This window comes from Falco cherrug, chromosome 3, assembly GCF_023634085.1.
Source record: "Falco cherrug isolate bFalChe1 chromosome 3, bFalChe1.pri, whole genome shotgun sequence".
NCBI lineage: Eukaryota > Metazoa > Chordata > Aves > Falconiformes > Falconidae > Falco > Falco cherrug.
This window is the reverse complement of record NC_073699.1, coordinates 27143847-27162311: the sequence shown is the minus strand read 5'-3', so window position 1 is coordinate 27162311 and position 18465 is coordinate 27143847. Positions and strand designations below refer to the sequence as shown.

The window sequence follows — 18465 nt, the reverse complement described above, 5'->3', positions numbered from 1 at the left end:
CAGTGACATAATTGTCATTGCTCTTATTAACATCATAAAATGACACAATCTGATAGTAACTAGAAATGTTTTATTTTTAACATGTTAATACAAGCAGGAAACATTATGATGTAGGAATACTGGGATTTTTCCGTAAGTATTAAATACCATGTATAAGGATTTAAAATTCAAAATTATAAAATTCAATACTAAAATCTAATAGTAGTGAGTGTGTCATTGAAAAAAACCATAAAAACAATAATGAAAAATAGGACTAAAACATACAGAATGACATTCTAATCCATTTTTTTTTCAGTTTCTTCCAATACCAGACCTTTTCAAAATATTTAGCTCCACAGAAAGTTTTTTAAAATGTATGTTTTGTCAGTTAAGATAATTCTAAATATTTAGAAGCTAATTTCCTTTGGAAATCAATATTTGGAATGTAGTTTCTCAGGTTTTTTTGGGGCAAACCTAGCAATTTAAGATTATGTAGAGTAATCTGCACGTTTTTTAAAATAGAGCACGGCAGAGCGACAAAGCTGTAGTAGTTGAACTGTTTTTGAAGTGTGGAGATTTATTTGTAGGGTGAAACTGGCACTGTCATGAAGGTGCAGGTGTTTACTACTTAAGTGAGAGAAAATAACAAAATAATTTTCTTGTTTTCTTTCCTAATATGGAATAACCTTGGCCAAACTAAAAGCAAAACATAAGCCACACAAGGATATTCTGATAATCAAATTGTAATAGTAGTGGAGCCAGTAAACTTTTCAAGTGAGTAAGTTTACTGAGATGACTCAGCCTGGAGTATGATTTCCTCATTTAAGTTTGGCATGTAGAACAAGGTATTAGGAAGGTTGAAAGTATAGGTGAAAAATGTTTTCAGAACTCCTGTTTGCTATGAAAAAGAAAGAGAAGATGGGTTATCAACCAATTGTTGCCAGAACATCCAGTGGCCTAATTTGTAGGAGTTTTATTATTCCACAAGTTGGTTCAGCAAAACAATCATGATAAGAGGAGAGGAGAATGAATTCTTGTTTTGATTTGATGCTTATTGCTTTGAGATTTACATAGCCTCATAATAACACTTACCAGCCATCTGGTTTCCAGAGGAAAAAAAAACTTCTTTTCTTACTGAAAAGGCTAGGACATAACATGCACCATTTAAAAGCTCATTGTCTGGAAATGACATAATGACTTTGTGTTCTCAAATTATTAATTAGTGATTAACTCAGAAAACCAGCAGGTTATGGCAGCTCTAGGGAAAAAGCAATGTATTTTGTGCATCCTTGCAATTTCTACCAGTGAGGAATCAAATTAAAGTAGTAAGAAAGTGAGCAGGGATATTAAAGAAATCAAGCATATTTGTAACATGCATTTCTAGTTTATTTTAAAAGTTATATTTTACTTATTTGCATTTTTGGGTTTATATACCTCTATGTATAAGGATACATAACTGCAAATGACATATAAATGTTATTTTTCAACAAATCCTGTTGTGTATGTGACCTAGACTATGGTATGCTTGTATTACATGTTCTCAAATTGTGATAATGAAAGTCAGGTTTTTTTCACGGTGATTGTAAGATGTACGTGCTGATGAAACACAGATTCGTAGTCCATTATATTTTCAGTTAACACAACAAATGCTGTAATGCTGTTATTCTTTGAAGATATTAAAAAAAAAACAAACCCCAAAACAAAATACATTTTGTCCTTATGGTGCATCACAGAAACTACAGCAATTGTTATTATTGTAACTAATCATAGATACATTCTAGTGGGCAAAGTGACATCTGAATAAAAAGAAACTATGTGGTAATATTCCTTTGCAGTAGACCCTGAGGTTGTGATTGCTTTACACTCAAGGGACATTGTGCTCAATTTTTGGCTTGTTGTGGCTAAATACTGTATTTTATTCCACCTGACTTTTTTTCAGATTATTTGATTTCTATTAAAAATACATACTGTTCATTTCTCTTACAATCTGATCTAAAGATTTCGTTCCAATTTGAGACGCTTCAGTTTTGTTCTGCATATTGGTAAACTCCATTATGGTATTAAGAATAAGGAATCCCCTGTAGTTATTTCAAATGCAAGGCTCTAAGAATATAAGTAACTCATTGCATAATTCTATAGCTCTTGCATACTGTGAAGCAGGTGTTTTGTTATATTTGTCAAATTATATGAATCTCACTAAGCTAAATTACCATTCATTCTAGCATGCATCTGCTATATACAAAGGTCATGAAGTTTGTGGTTTAGCTGATTGCTAATATCTCAACTTTCCTTTGCTATTACTTTAGAACTACCAGTTACTTTAAGCATGCTGTTTTTTCCATGTATATCACCTGTTGTGGTTTTAAGTTTTTTCTTTAACTGTGTCATTGTGTTATGGATCAGTTTAGGTGTGCTTATTTTTTATTGAGGTTTAACCCAAACTGACACTGAATTCTACATACAAACTCTGTAGCTGTGATCATGTTATTAGAGATCAAATTTGGACTGTCTTTCAGGGGCTCTTTTTTCTTCAGTATTCTCTGTTTTGCTTGTAGTAGAAAAGATGGGGGGGAGGAGGGGAGCAACAATAATTTTGAAGAGAAATAGGAACCTGTGAGAGAAGTCATGAGTTCACTGCTGATTTCTGGACCTAAAAAGTCCAGAATCCTTTTTTCTGCTTTTTGGATTTAATTGCATGATGGCATACAGAGATGAGAGACAAGTTTCCATCTGAGGAAATGCAGCTAGAAACAAAAGATGAACAGGAATAATCTGCAGCGACATACAAAAATAGAAAATATTAAATAAACAGAAGAAAAAAGACCCCTTAATTTTCTATAGGAGTATAGGGTGTCTTTGCTGTGTGAGAAAAATGTATTTTGTCTTGAAACTGGGGATGTAAAATTACAGTGAGTAATGAGTATGTATTCCTCTGATCCCTTAATGTACTTGATGTGAGGTTCCTCTTTCATCGTAGCTAACATGCTGGCCATTAAATACACTGCAGCAGCATCATTAGTGGCTTCAAAGTGCTCCCACTTGCATCACATTTTTCCCTCCAGCAGGTAAGTGAGAACAGTGATTAGCAAAGACCAGTATATGTCACTCACTGCTCATGTGATTGCCAGAGTTGTTCAGTGTTTAGAGTAAGGGCTGTGTTGGAGCTGGAGGTAGAGACTGAACTTTTGCTGTCATCATTACTCTTGAAAAGCTTTATGCTCTGAGCATGACTTGGCCACATGCAAGATAAAATGCATCTTGTTTGGGGTATGGTGTTTGAAACTGTTTCACTGAAGTAGTACTTGGCAGAGATGATAGACTTTAGAGGAAGGCTTCCTGAGAAACAAGGCAGTGTGCTACCTACAAGTTTGAGATCCTGACTGGTGAGATTAGGATGTGCAAAGAAGCCTCTGTTGCTTACCAGTATCATGATATGCTACGTCTGAAGGAAAGCATTCACTGAAAATTTCAGGATCCTGAATCCTCGGAGGATTTCACGGTACTGTTTGGAGCAGCATGCCATAGGTATTTGACAGATGTTGAGTGGCTGGTGTGGATCTGTCTATTCCTTACTTTCTTAGTTTGAGTTAAAAAAAAAAAAAACGCTACAGGAGTAAAACAAAATAGCAAGGGAGTCTGAATATGTTCCTAAAACTCCAACTTTAATTTTCATATGCTTTATTGGTTGTAAGATGCAAGAGGAGGCAGTTTCCTTTATTGGAGAGGTGAATATCAAATCTTAGAATACTTTACCTGTAGAAAACATTATGAACATATGTTAAAAAAAAAAAAAGGTCTAGATATCTCATACATTTTTCTTTTTTATACACTTGTATGGATATAAAAATCAATGACACTTGTCATATATATATGAAGCATCACGTATTTGCATTTTTATTATATAGATACCTATAATTTTAATGAAAGACAGAGCATTAAGAAGCCCTCTTATACAAGCAATGCTTTCTTTAATTTCTTTTTTCTTTTTAAGCTTGTAAATTTAAACATTATTTTCATACTTACCTACCTGAAACAATCCACTGGAGCTGGATGATGTTTGTTCGCATCAGTGTTAACCATATTTCATGGGGCAAATTACATTGCCAGTATTTCAAATTAGATTGCCAGTAGTTTCAAAAACTGTTTTGTAAAAGTTAGCAGATAGAAATCAGCTAGAAATAATTGATGGGCTTAAAACCTATAAAATATATCATAATCCAGGGAAAAATGCATCAGGGATAATATTTCTATATGAGCAAGCAGGAAATTTACCTTGTTCACTTTGATACATTTAAGAAAATAACTGATATACTACCATTGCAAAATTATTCCTGTTGTAGAAGGTTATCTACAAGCATCACAGATCCATTCAAGATGGGACAGTAGGAAGAGGAACAGGCCAGAACATTTAGTGGGTACAGTTTATAAAGTTACTCTTGTCCTACTTAGCACTTGTTAATAGCTTCCAAAATCTAGTTTCAACTGGAATCAACTTCTCTTTCAAATCTTTTGTGTGGGAAATTAGTTAAAGATTTGGGTTTGTTTGGGTTGGGTGTTTTTTGGTGAATATTTCTATTTTCTTGCTTTCTAATGTAATAGTACAATGATTGTTCTTAATAATAATAAAAAAAGTGCCAATGCCACCATAATTATTGTACACAGAAAGAAAAATTTAATAAAAATCTTATGCAACTTACTGTCCATCCATAGCCTCTAAACACGCACTCTTCAATGCTTTCAGTGCTCTTCACTGAATGTTTAGATCTTGAGGATGTCAAAATGTTTCAAATTGGGACACTTAAACACACAAATTGCTTAAGTGAAAACAGTAGACAAAAGCAATTTCAGTTTTGCTGTGAGGTAAACTCCCTAGAGATTGACTTCCCCAAATTTGTGTCACTGACACCTTGTGTTTCAATCCTAGCTCAGGTGCATTAACACTGTATGGTAAAAAACACAATTTTTTTTAGCCATTAAGACAGGCCTTGTAAATTTCTCTTGTTGACATTGCATGGATTAAGCAAAAGTAGACATAGGAAAGTAGTCTAAGTGCACATTTAATTGAAACAAGGTATTCATCACCTGTTGTCTCAAGTTTTCCTGTTAAATCTGGCAAGAGTAACTGGTGAGACACACAAAAGGACTGAAGCAGGTTGTGTGTCTGCTTGGGTGAGGGATCATTGGGAGCAAAGACCTGGCTTCCCAAGGACATGAAAAGGTCTTTAGAAGGATACTCCCAAAAGCTTATTAAAAAATCGTGGACAGAAGCCCATAACTTGCTGAAAGATGTGATACAGTTCTCCTAACATGTATAGGTGTTGAGCAAATTTTAAAGTTTGGGCCTAATGGGCTATTTTACTTGTGTTTTCAGGAAGAGAAATAGCAGCTGAATCAGGATCAGTGACTGTGCAGTAGGTGACTTACTGATGCAAAAAACCTCTTCCCCTTTTTTTTCTAGTTTAGATCACTTTCTATATTTCAATTTCTCACTTTACCCTGGAGTAAGAACAGATACAGATATTTCTGTTATTTTCCTAAATTATATAAATACATCATAATTAATACTTTTTTAAAAAGCTCTTCCCAAGATAAAACTTCAACTATCACTTTCTGTCAGAAGACAGAACAACGTTGCTACTTCTAGAAGATCCAGATAACCTTCTGTTTCATTCTTTATTGTATTGAAACACACTTTGTAGGTATTATTTTTGTACAGTGGCATGGGATCAATTATGATGCCTCTGAATTCATAGCCTTTACTGCTACCAGTTTTGCAGTCACGTTGGTATCACAGTACCAAGGAAGTAACTATTAAAAATCCCACTGACCTTTGTTCCTGAAAGTAAGAATTCCAGAATGAAGTTCCAACTAATAAATCTGTACTGTTACTGTGTGCACTGCATCTTAAAAAAAAAAAAAAAACAAAACAAAAAAACAAACCACAAAAAACCCCAACCAAACAAACAAAAAAACCCCAAAACACAACAAAAAAAGTTTGTTCCGTATGTCATTTAGAAACACACACAGAAAGTTTTCTACCTTGACGGTTTTATAGTATGGCAACACTTGGACTGCCAGCAGGTGGGAAGATTTGAGGAGAGGAAGATTATATGAGTGCCTTCATAACACTCATATTTCAAAACAATTTCAGTTATTGGGCAAAACATCATACTCATCATTTGTTAAATGAGTATGATCTTTTATGATTAGTTCTGCCTTTATTACATTGTGTAATAACAGTACCACACACCATTTGCCATTTTTTTTTTTTTTTTTGTATTCTCTCCGTGTTCATGTGGAAGTATAATCAATAAACCCTCAGATTCATCTGCACGATATGTCCTTTCTGACTTCTGTGAACCAAACAAGGTGCACCTTGGAAAATAGAGCCCTACCAGTAAAAGAGTTGCTGTGACTCTTATGGGTAAGGGTGCTGGAGGAGTAAATGTCTATTTTGACATGAGCTCCTACTTGAAAACTGAGGTCTGATATTTAACTGCAAGGGTCTTTCAGCTCATGCTCTGTGCACATCTTTTTCCTTTTTTTCCCATGCAAATGAAACCTAAAACTTTGGCTTTACTGGTACACTTGCATACTATTTTTGAAATTAATGTCTTCCTAACCATGTTTTGAATGGTCACTTTTCATCATTTCACTTTTATTGATTAGAAATGTTCTGGCCCTGGCTCTGAGAGCAGGCTGACTATAGGCACTGCCAGTTTAGTTGTGGCCTCTTGGATAATGGTAAGAGAAAAGAAGACAAGAGGATAAATGAAAGTGAAATTCCAAATTACTGGAACATTTAAAGGTCTTTGAAAAGTTTATATACAAGCACAGTTAATGCTGTCATGCACCAAAGTGCCAGAAGACCTAGCAGTGAAGAATATTAATCTACTTTTATAAAATCAAAGGGTTCATATTTTTTGCTATAAAGAAATAATTTGAATAAAATTTGACCCTTTCTACAATAGTCTGTGGGTCAAATTGAACCTACTATTAAAATTCTCTAATATCTTTCTTGTATTAGCATTTCAAAACTCAATTTAAATATTCACAGAGCTCTTTTTTTAATAAACTTAACAAAATTCAGGTAATTTCCTTCAACTTTCTTGATTGAAGGAAGGCAGTAGGTACAGATATAAAAAAGATGTACAGCTACAAGCAAAACCTGAAATCAATTATATATAAGAAATAACATAACACATGGAAAGAAATTAATCAAAAGGAAAAATTTCTGCTATATGATTTTCTTGGTCTGCTACCTGCAGGCAAGGAACGTAAATGAAAAAAAAAAAAAAATAATCAGCATTCTTCTTACAGATAAGGGGAAAATTAATAAAAATGTTTCCTTCCTACCAGATCCCCTGATGCAACTTATGTTAAAAGTGAGTGACTGTAGGAAGAGCTTACATGCTTTAAAATAACTCTTTTTTTTTTTCTTTTTTTCTTTTTTTCTTTTTTTTTTTTTTTTTTTTGCCACAGAAATATACTTTCATTCTTGCTGTTAAGCTCAATTACGTCAGGTTGGTATGGATTTATAGTCCAAAGAACAGCCCTTTTGTATTCCTTTTTTCTATTATGTTGGTTGTTAAATCATGGTCATAAAATTTCTCCCTGTCCAGAAGTGAGAAATGGTTTGTTCTGCTCAGGTGTGACAATGAAGATGTAAGGAGTTGCTCACAAATTGGTGCAATCTTCCAATCTGGACAAAACTTTTGAAGTTCAGCTAATTTACATAACAAACTGGAGAGGTTCAATGTGTATGGGTAGCACTGCGTGTCTTGAGTATAGCTGTAAAGATGTTAACAGGCACTACAGAAATAACTTCGTTAAGCTAAATAGAAAACTCAATGGACTGAAGAGGGAAGCAATTCAGTAAAAGTGGGAGTGGTTTGTCTGACAAGTATTGACTTTGTTGTTTTCCTAAACTGATTTCCCAGTTTGCACTACTGCCAATAGCATGCTTAATTTTAAAGTTTTTCCTGCAGCAGTCAGTTTGTCAAGGTTAGGTATTGCCATCTACTGTCTAATAGAAGAGTATTTAGACACCTCTCTTGGCCTTTTCTCTCTATTCTCATGGAATTATGTCATTAAACTATTTGCAGTTCTCACGGGGAGGAAGGGAAAGGCAACATTTTTTAAATGAAACCCGAAAGTTGGGATCACCATTAACTAAAAGCCAAGAGAGGGAGGTAGCGTGGACAGTCACAAGGTCAAGTTGTTGGGGTAGTTGGAGCAACTAGTTCAGTAGGAAAACTTCTACCATTTTCCTTGATTACTATCTATGACATTAGTGGCAGACTTGTTGTGTACTTGCATTTCTGTGATTCATCTAGATACCTCTGCTTGGAGGTTCTTCTTCTCAGGGGAATATTTAAGGTCTCAGTGACTGAACAGTATCTGGCCGTCAGTGCTTGGCAGAAAGTGAAAATTTATCCTGATTGCTACAGCATATATTCATGTCCCCTATCTTATCAGTCCATGTCTTCACCCTGGTTGAACATACAGGCTCTAAAATATTTGAGCCTGGACACTTAAAAAAAATTCTGCAAAACCCAACAGAAAGTCACATCTCCAGCAAGGCGCTTGGGTGTATATTTTTGGTAATGTCTTGTAAACATTTCTTCCTCAAAAAGAGAAGCTGGATTGTTTCTGTTGGGGCTATTCAGATCACTGTTACTTGTTTCCAGGCTGTTGTTAAAGCACAGTGTTGGAAACAACCACTCCTTTGCATTAACTGCAAGGCTGAAGGAGTAGCTAAGAAGTTTTGTATAGAAATCTTCCCAGAGGAAGTGAACTCTGAAATACCATGTAGTGTCTTCACTCCCACTGCCATATTTAAATGAAATAAATTGAACCATCTTTTATGTTTTTAGTGTTCCTGACAATTTTTAGGGAAAAAAAGTTCCTTATGATGTGAATTAATGTGAAGTGTTTGGCTGCTGGTTTTCTTATGTAATCATTTGTATTTAGAAGAAAATGTTCTTGTTGAAACAGGACACCAGTGTATTGATTTTTTTGAAGCTTTTCCCTCTGTTTGTAATCAGAGTATCACATACCAAGGTTTTACCATAAGGTAAGGATAATCTCTGTGTGGTAGCCTGTGTTCCTAGGAAATACTGGATGAATCCCACAAAACGTGCAAAATGCATGATGTTGATCCAGTGAATTTCAGGCCTCTCTGATTTATCAGAGTTGTTATTATTTAATGCTACTACTACTAATTATACTCATTAACCTCTCCCCAGCCACTCGCTGTCAAGTATTGTAGGCTTTCTGAAGCATTCTTAATTTGTTAAGAGCACTGATTTATGTTGCGGCTCTGGGAATGTAAGAGAATATTGGTAGGTGGGAAGGAAGCTAACCACTTAACATTTTCATGAGATAATTATTTCAATGATACTTTACCACTGTAGGATACATGCATTTTAAGCACAGAGCACTGGACAGGAAAGCCTATAAGCATGTGTTTAATTTGAGCATGCATTTAAGTGGTTTCATTTAGGGATAAGTCTGATGAATTTGAGTATGAGAGATTATTACAGAACTTACCCAGTTTAATGTTACTGAGTTTCAATTATTTCATTAGAGTTATAATACCATAACACTGGAGCCATGCATTGATGTATCAGGACTAGCATGCTCAAGGGGTCAGATTATAAAATTTATGTCCAGAGGAATGTTTGTAGCAAAAGCATCTTTTGTTAAGTGTATGCAAACCCTTCGTTACTGGTTCATTCTCACACTTTCCCATGTTATTAAAATTCTTGCAGTGTTGGTTTTGTTTTGTTTTGCTAAACATGGCCTATCCTTTCAAGTGTTGAGGTAGCATCTGTTACTCATTGTGTAAAGATTGCCACTTAGCTAGCTAACTTTGTGTGTTTGTATGTATATGTTTGCATTTATATTGAAGTATATTACTATTTAAGAAAGATTTTTATTTATTTAGCATTTAACACATTAATAGTCCTAAAAACTATGTGCCTGAGTGTCTGTAAATGTGGTACAAATTAGGGAGCACAGTTCAGATTTCCCCACACTGCGCTGCCAAGTGGCCTCAATCACAAGTAATTTTCTCCATGAAGGCACATGCAACTCACTCATCAGCCTCTTCTCAGTAGATATTGTTATTTGTATCAAATTATATGTAGTGATTTTTCAAAGTGGCCAACTGTGTCCACTAAGCCATGCAGGTTTCTGCCACATTGACTCCTTCATTGCTGTCACTAATTGTACTGTTTTCTACTAATTCTTGTTTATTTATGTTATTTGAAAAAATATTTGAGATTCATAATCATATCAATAAATATTCATGAAATAAAGCACCAAGTGAATAAGTAAACTACCAACCCCCTCAAAATCTCCTATATTGTGTACAACACAAGTATTTGCTTGTTTTATAAAGGAAATAGTTTTTTCAGGGCTTCATGCAAAATCTAGAATGAAGTAATGGAGACTTCATTTGCCTTCAGTACCTCCATTTAAGATTAGAAATTGAGTTTTTTCCTAGTGCATTTGGGAATTCTTCACTGTTTATCATGTATCTAGCTAATCTGAAGCATATCAAAATCACCTCTCCTTAGATTACGTCCCATTTTTTTTCAAAGTGCTAATAGGAAAAGAATTGTTGAAATGAGAAAACAAACCTGTAGACTGTCTTTGGAATCAACTTTTCAACTAAATTCTTAAACAATTTCAGTTTTAAATTTTACTGTTTTATTTTAGATACTAATCATATCTCAGAGTTGTTTACTGCCAGATCACTGTGATAGATGAATTTCAGTAGTAGGAATTATTTGGATTTGCATTGGTGTGCCATTATGATAGTTGTTGCTTGTGAAGTCACACTTAATCAGCAGTTATTGAAAAGGATTTTTCAGTAGAACAGAGGTGGGATTTGACCATGTTCCAGTTGAAATAAAAGCAGACACAGTGTGTGTTGTGCCATAGGTGCTTAATAACATGATTGGTAAAAGTATTTGGTGTAGTAATATTAAATTAAATCAACAATTTAAAAGGAATGGACAAAGTATAGTACTAAAGTAACTGATTAAGCGGCATTTGGATTGTTGAAGTAATATATCAACATAATAACAACTGGGAAACAAAAGCACTATAGGAGAAAACAGTTGAAACTGTTATTTTTAAAGACATTTATTTTTGTCTATGTGACTCTGCATTTTTAAGTATTTTAAATCAGGGAAGAAGTTGAGTAGATGCTGTTTGGTTTATTGCCTAGATAAGAGAGCTAGTAAACTTTGAAAACCAACATATAAATTTTTGAACCAGATAAATTGTTAGTTTTCTATCTGACTTGGTTTACTGATACCAGTAAAATGTTGGAAGCACGTGGGCAAATTAGGTGAACATAAGCCTGCAGAGTTTAATTGTTTGCATTAAAAAAGAGTATGTAATTCCACACAATCTTTGTTGTGAGATTCTGAAATTTTATATTTATTCATTGTTTATTTATGCATAAGGAATTAGATGGAATAGACAAGAGTAGAAATTTTAATCTGTTTATACTTACTAGGTAGTGGCCTTTGAGTTTACTGTTTTCTTTAACCCATTCTATGTTTGAGTGATAACTGAAAATAGCCACAGAAATCAAGCATCAACATTTCAGTTCAAGTGAAACTAATAAACAAGAAATACTTAATTTTGCTGTTATTCTTGTGGGCTGGTCTTACTCATGTTGAACAATGCCTTACTCTTAAAGTTATCAGTTAAAGTTAGCAGTTTATAGCTCTGGGCATGAGCTGAATGTACATGAACACTTAAAAAATAAAAGATGACTCAACGTGAATAAAAGTTTTTGTCCAAAGGATCAGGTTGCAGATGGGTTAATTAGACAAGGAAGAAGCAGGCTGAAATCTAGAAAAATATTTATGCACTGATCCCTCTATTTCAACAAAAGTCATGCTGGTTTTTGCAGTGCAATGTCTGATGTCAACCTCTGAGGTGAACTGTTACGTAAAGCTCTGATGTGTGCCCATATGCGACTAGATAAACATCACTGTTTATTATATGTGGGTTGACATATGCAAAGCAAAACCTTGGGTAGCTGCATGCATACCTCTGATCTCGTTTGGATGCGATGATGTTTACATGTACGTTTTTGAATGCTGGGACATGTAACTTTAGGAAACGTTACATACCTGTTCATACATAAGATGTATCTATGGATGCATTTGTCGGGAATGTTAGCCTGAGATTTGTTTAGAAAATAGAGTCCCAACCCACAAAATGACAGGTGTTTGAACCTGCACTGTGGAGCTGGTGCATACATTGTTTTTCTTCCAGCTTCTTGGAAACAGCGTCAATGGAAATTATAAGGTGTGTATTTCCATGACTGCTGCAAATGAAAGCATACAAACTGCACTTCTTTTCTTAATTAACATACGGTGATTATTAGCTTGATGATTATGTACTAGTGACCTGATCAAACAAACCAGTTTAACATCTAGAAACAGACCTAAATGTCATGGACACATGTCAGTTGGATTACTTGCAGGTATATTGCCTTTGCTGTATTTTGCAAGATGCTTATTGAAAAAGTCAAATAACAAAGAGCCAACCATTCAGCATGAAATCAAATGTCACTGAAATGTTGGCTGAAGTTTCCATTTTCTTCCCCCAGATTTAAAATAATTGGAAAATTTATTAAAGGCATATGGCTGCTTTTGAAGTTATGTAAAAGATGGTATTTATCCATCTTTATAATGGCAGAAATTCACATTTCCCTAAAATAGCATATTTTTGGTTTGATTGTCTTTTCCTTCTTATTTATCCAGATGTTACCAGGAGTATACACCAATTAATGACTTAACAGACAATGCCATATATCAATAATATTATGCAATCTGAAAGGTATTTGTTGATAGTTTGTGCAGAATCCCTGTGCTTTCATTTCTGCCATGAAACTGGACACACGTAAGGTGCCCAAACTGCCCGTGTTTAGCTGCAGTGCACTGCTCCAGTGTGTGCTAGTGCTTTGTTCTCTGTTCCGTACAGTGCAATATCCATTCTTCATTCCCTGTGCATATGCAGTTGCTGGATTTTTTCCCAGCATGGCTAGAAGGTGCAATTAACAGTAATGGATACTTTGATAGTGAGAATCTTTATTTCTTCAGCCATAATAATAGCCCCTTATTTTAGGAGATATATTGTTGAATGACAGCTACTGTTGGTGAGTATGAGTCCACAAAAGTGGGTTCATTTGGTCAGATTTCTCAGCTGGCACAAAAAGTCATATTTCCATGAAAGATAGTAACCTATATTAATTTATGGAGTCCCAGTTGGGAATCTCAATCAATTTCAATAAAAGTAACCATCACATTCCTCTGAAAAAAGAATTATACAACCTAGACTAAAGTGAATTTTGCTGTTTTAATAAATGTAGGTAGTCACCGGTTCATAATAAATTGCATAAAATTAGAGTGTAGTCAATATTTGATTTCTTTTAAAAATTTATCCCTTCCTTTTCATTGAATGCAACAGAATCATTTATGTATTGTATCTCAGCATGATAGATTATATAGGAATAGTGCGTTTAATACTGGAAAACTATCATATAAATACAAATTACATTTTTTTTTCATTACCTAGCTAGCTTTCATTTTGAGGAAGAAATACTCAGTCAATTATAAATGAGGCTGTGCTTTCATTGGAGAGTGAAATATGTAATTTTTTCCAAGCCTCAACCATGTATAATGAAATCTCTCTTTTGAAATCCAGTCTTAAGATGGATTTTGAAACGTACTGACATTTAATAAAATCTTAGTTAAATTAAAATATGTTCAGTTATTTCAAATCTCTATTTAAATCTAGGATAAAATTCTACACCTGCACAAGAGATGTCTTTAGCAAATAGTTGCTATTAACCAATGATTGTGAAGAGTATGTATATAAGAAAGAAGAAATTTTAATTTTTGAGTACATTCCAATTGGTAACCTAAGTGTTACTTATTATAGATCTGTCAGGCACTGGCTCTTGAAGAGGATCTTAAGCAATAGTATGTCTAGCTGACTAGAAGAAGAATCAAAGACCTCAGGCTGCCATTTCAAATTCAGACTCGTGCCCTGTTTCTGTAACTGGCTTATGTTTCTCTAGCCCTCGGCTAGTAGTTTACCATGATGGTTGTTTGGCCTTTGTGAAATGAAGTGATAGTCTGTCCGAGTCCCATCTATTGACTGGGAGTCTATTAAAAAGAGAGTCTAGCAAATGAATGATCATGGACACATCAGGTGCTGGTTGAAGCAAAATAGCAGAATAAGCTGAAGTTTACATTGTCAGCACCTTTGTAGTAATTCACTGTTGTCAGTGCTGTTAATTCGAGAAATGAAGCCTGTAAAGGGAACCTATTAAGTAAGTACTGTACTTCAGCATCAAAAACCAATAACTAACAAACAAGAGAAGGCTCTTCACTGTTTACATGGTTTTACAAATATAGCTTTGATTTCCATTGTTAAAACTGTTTAATTGCATTTAATACTAGAGCCTGATGAATAATGAAAAAAACCCTATGTGCGAGTATTATTAATACGTATTATTAATAACACTGCATATTCTGATTTGAAGTCATCAGGAAAACAGTCACTTTCAATTTTGATTTCCATAAAATGTTATTTGTCCAATTCTAATAAATGCTGAACACAGCTGTGGAAGGAAAATCTAGCTAAAGGCCTCCAATTGTAAGTTCACTAAGGTTTTATTTCATGTTGTCCTGTTAGATGGTTTTGCCACAGTGTTCCTGATTCTTTTTAAAGGGCCCCTTGAGGATGCCATTGAGGATGAAGAAGAAGAGTGCCTGTCTGAGGAAAATGATACTATCTCAAAAGAAGACTTTCCATTGGAGGAAAGCTTTTCTGCAGAGTTTGAGCCTGAAAATCTGAGCTGTGAAGAAGTGGAGTACTTTTGTAATAAAGGTAAACATTGTAGCCTACCTCTTGAGGGGATACTGGACAATCTGTGTCCAATTGGTCATAAAGGTTTTTTGGTTTAAAATATACAAAATGTCCTATTAATATAGGAGTTTGAAAATAGGAAAATGAGTTCCTTGCGGAGTTAAGTCTGGTAAATTAATATTTAAATGTGTTGGAAGATGTACTTCTCAGGGAGGTGAATCATCTTGCCTTTAATGTGGTCCTCCAAGAATGTTACTTTCTACATATTTAACTGTAGAGAACAGGCCTCAGAAGTCAATTATTATCAGATCCAAAGCTAGCAATGCAGCATGTCTGTTCATCACTTCTTTGCCTAGGAAACATTGCTAGAAAAACAGATTGTGTCTGTAGATTCTAGGATTAAAATAGAGCTTATTATAGAACTGATTATGCATGGTAGAAAACTAGTGACTGATTTCTGAAAGGATAACTTTTAAAGTTGCAGATGCCTTTTTGATGCATTCATTACTTGCAAATTATTGAAGATAGAGGTATCTTAGCGTAAGCCACACCAATTCATTCTTAGCCCTTACCCAGTGTTCAATCTGCAAGGTTGTGCTGTTTCCCATTCAGCTGACAGAAAAAATGCACTATCGTGTACTGTTATTTAGAACATTGATTTAATCTTCTTCCTGCCAGATTTCCACTTGATTGCTTTATTGTTTGTCTTCTGCAGGTAAGGATGCCTATCAAATAGCTGGAGTTGTTGTGGTGATGTTCTTCTATTAGTCCACATCCCTCTCAGGCATTTGGATATCGATGATTTCACTGTCTATCTGTTCTTTCCCAGAAATTGACATACCTTTTCTCATGATAGCTTGATATGCTCCTGTTTTTGTATTACTTTCATCTGTCATGGATGAAGTAGAATAAATCCATTTGAAGGCTCAGATGTTACGACTACAGAATATTAGTCTTTCCTACAGTGTCCAGTCATCAGTGGGGAAGGCATGAAAATGTATTTTCTAAATGTCCTCTACGTAGCTTACAAACTTTTGAAAAAATTATGTACTTTTTGCGCTACAGGTTCTTGATACTTAGTAAGCCATCATAAATTATCAAAACAGTCTAGTCAGTAGTTTAGAGTTTAGCTGCTATAAATCTTACTATGAAAGAAGAGACACCGGATTATGAATGGAAATGCTTTACAAACAGGGGGAGTTAAGTGCTATTATAACTGTTCTGTAAACAAATCCTACAGTTACTGTGCGTTGACTTCTTCATATGCATCTCAGACACCATGTTCCTTAGCTGAAAAAAAGTACTGTTCCTGTTACTGGCATTACTAAATAATTATTTAAACCAGTATTTGCATAATTGTTATACTAGTGTCTCTTGAGTTCCTTCTGTCAGCAACGGAAGACTATGCACCACTATCAGTTCATACCAGTTTTATTTAGTTATTTCTCTGTACGTCTTGCTGCTTTTCCAGGGCCCACCAATAGAAATACTACTGTTCTGGGCAAAAATTGGGAAAATACATGATTATTTTTGTTTGTTTATAGCAATCAATATTGCAAAGTCATGTTGAATTTCAAGTTATCTTGTCACTTCCCTTTAATGAACACATTTTTCAGGGAAAACACTGAATCCAGGCCATTACATTAAACAAGATAAGGAATTAAATTGGAATACATTTAAATCTGAATCTTGATTATCATATGTTTTATTAAGGGCATCTGCTGATTCTTCAAGCTGAATACTTTTGACTCCCCAGCAGTTCTTTTTTCCAAGTATGTTGTAGTTATTAGAGATTCTTAAACCTGTCCACTGCAACTGCTGCAGAAGAAAAGTTGAAAAGGAAATTTCTGAGGATGAAGGGGCACATAAAACCCCTAATCTACTTCCAGCTGAGGCTGTGTGACAGAAAGTCCCACTTTGAAGTAAGTTGAGAATATCCCTGGAAAAGGATGGAATGGGAGACTAGAAGACCAGAAATACATTGTTTTTTATTAATGTCTCAACTTCTTTTGAATGTCCTCCTTCTTCAGTGTCACTTCTGAAGCGTTAGCATGAGGCCACGTATGGTTTTTTTTTTTTTCTGAGGATAAAACCAAAGAAGACAAAACTAATCTGGAAAGGAAATAAATGCCTTTTGTGCCCTTTTCTTAGTGAAAGGGTTTGTGACTGTATTATACAATAAATGCTAAAAGTGAGGCTAATTCTCATGATTTTTGTCATGAATCTTTTAATCATTCATAACCCTTCTTTTGCTTTGTGGTTTTCAGTATTGAAATTAAAAGATGGTATGAGAAATATGCTTTTGGTTTTTGTAAAAATATTTTTGGTTAACATCATGGATAAAAGCTTAAAAATTAAATATGTACCAAATAGGTTAGAGAGCAAACAAATGCATTCTGATTTCTGTTTTAAGGGCCTGACTTTCTGATTATTTTTTTCTCTCTTTGACAGTATTGGCAGCTTGTAAACCACAGATATCTCCAAAGGAGGGGAAAAATAAGTGTAGATCTGTGTATTCTCATGCAACATGTTTCCTTTTCCCAGAAAATACCAGAATTGGCATAGGAATTCTTTATGTTGTCTCTACCTTCTCCTCTTCCTAACATGGACCATTAAAGGTTCTAGAAAGTAAGGGGAATGTATTGGATATAAATATTCATCTGTCCTGACTCCCCATTTCCTTCCCCTGGGTTTTTTTCCTAGCTTACCCAGAACAAGAGGACAAATGAGTAGTTGGGGTTCTTGAAGGAATTAAGAGACGTGGGCAACAAACAGCACAACTGTTGGGGAGGAGGTGTTTGTGAGGCTTCACTCATGGTGTTTTTCATACTTCCCCAGTTATGTAAATCAGGCATCACCTAAAAACCAGAGTCTTGTAACTATGCGAACTGGGCACTGAAGGCAAAAATTTACCGAACTCACAATTCATTCAAGTGAATGGAAGTAGAGGACGTAGAGGTTCACAACTTGATAACTTTGGCTTTTTGACTGAAGAGATTTTCCTGTCAAAATATGCCTGATTGTATTATAAGCAAAGAGCAGTCTCTTACTGTCTAAATTGCAAACAGCTAACCTTTATAAAGCCATACTTGTCATTCCCACCTTATTAATTTGGGTTTGTGAGATTGATTCAGCAGAATAGTTGCCAGAATTAGAAGGCAAAGGCAAAAGTCTCTGCAAAGTGTGAAGCAAATTAATCACATTGATGGAGCTGCATGTCATTTTACAACTTCTCTGTTTTCAAAATTATGACTTTTGGCTATTATTTTTCCCTTCTTTTGCTCATTAATGGCTTTTACAACAAAGAATCTGGAAAATTCTGCCTTTCCCCCCACTTTTGCAACACCACAAAACCACAATTAACTTTGCTACATGTGAATAATTATTCCTGTGTAGTCTTCATGTACACTCAAAAGTGAAGAAGTGAACAATCGTTTAACCATGTAAATATTAAAAGCAAAAATGGAAATTAGCAATCTGCTGTTTATCAGGGATGGGTTTAAGCTTGCAACTGTGAATTTTTAACCTTTTGGATGAAGTTTCCCATCCAAGAATGAGTATTTTAGAAGAGCCTGGGAA

General features: G+C 34.7%; 1 protein-coding gene across 3 annotated transcripts in view; it reads left to right on the top strand.

Annotated features, from left to right (window-relative positions):
• ZFPM2 (zinc finger protein, FOG family member 2) overlaps positions 1–18465 on the top strand; it is a 321611-nt gene that overhangs the window by 49385 nt on the left and 253761 nt on the right. For 2 of the 3 annotated variants that reach the window (XM_027800247.2, XM_027800144.2), the window contains exon 2: positions 14749–14907. The exons of the other annotated variant lie outside the window; for it this stretch is intronic. In XM_027800247.2, the coding sequence (XP_027656048.1) occupies positions 14749–14907 (159 nt within the window). The remainder of the gene's footprint in view (positions 1–14748; positions 14908–18465) is intronic. 3 annotated transcript variants of the gene reach the window in all.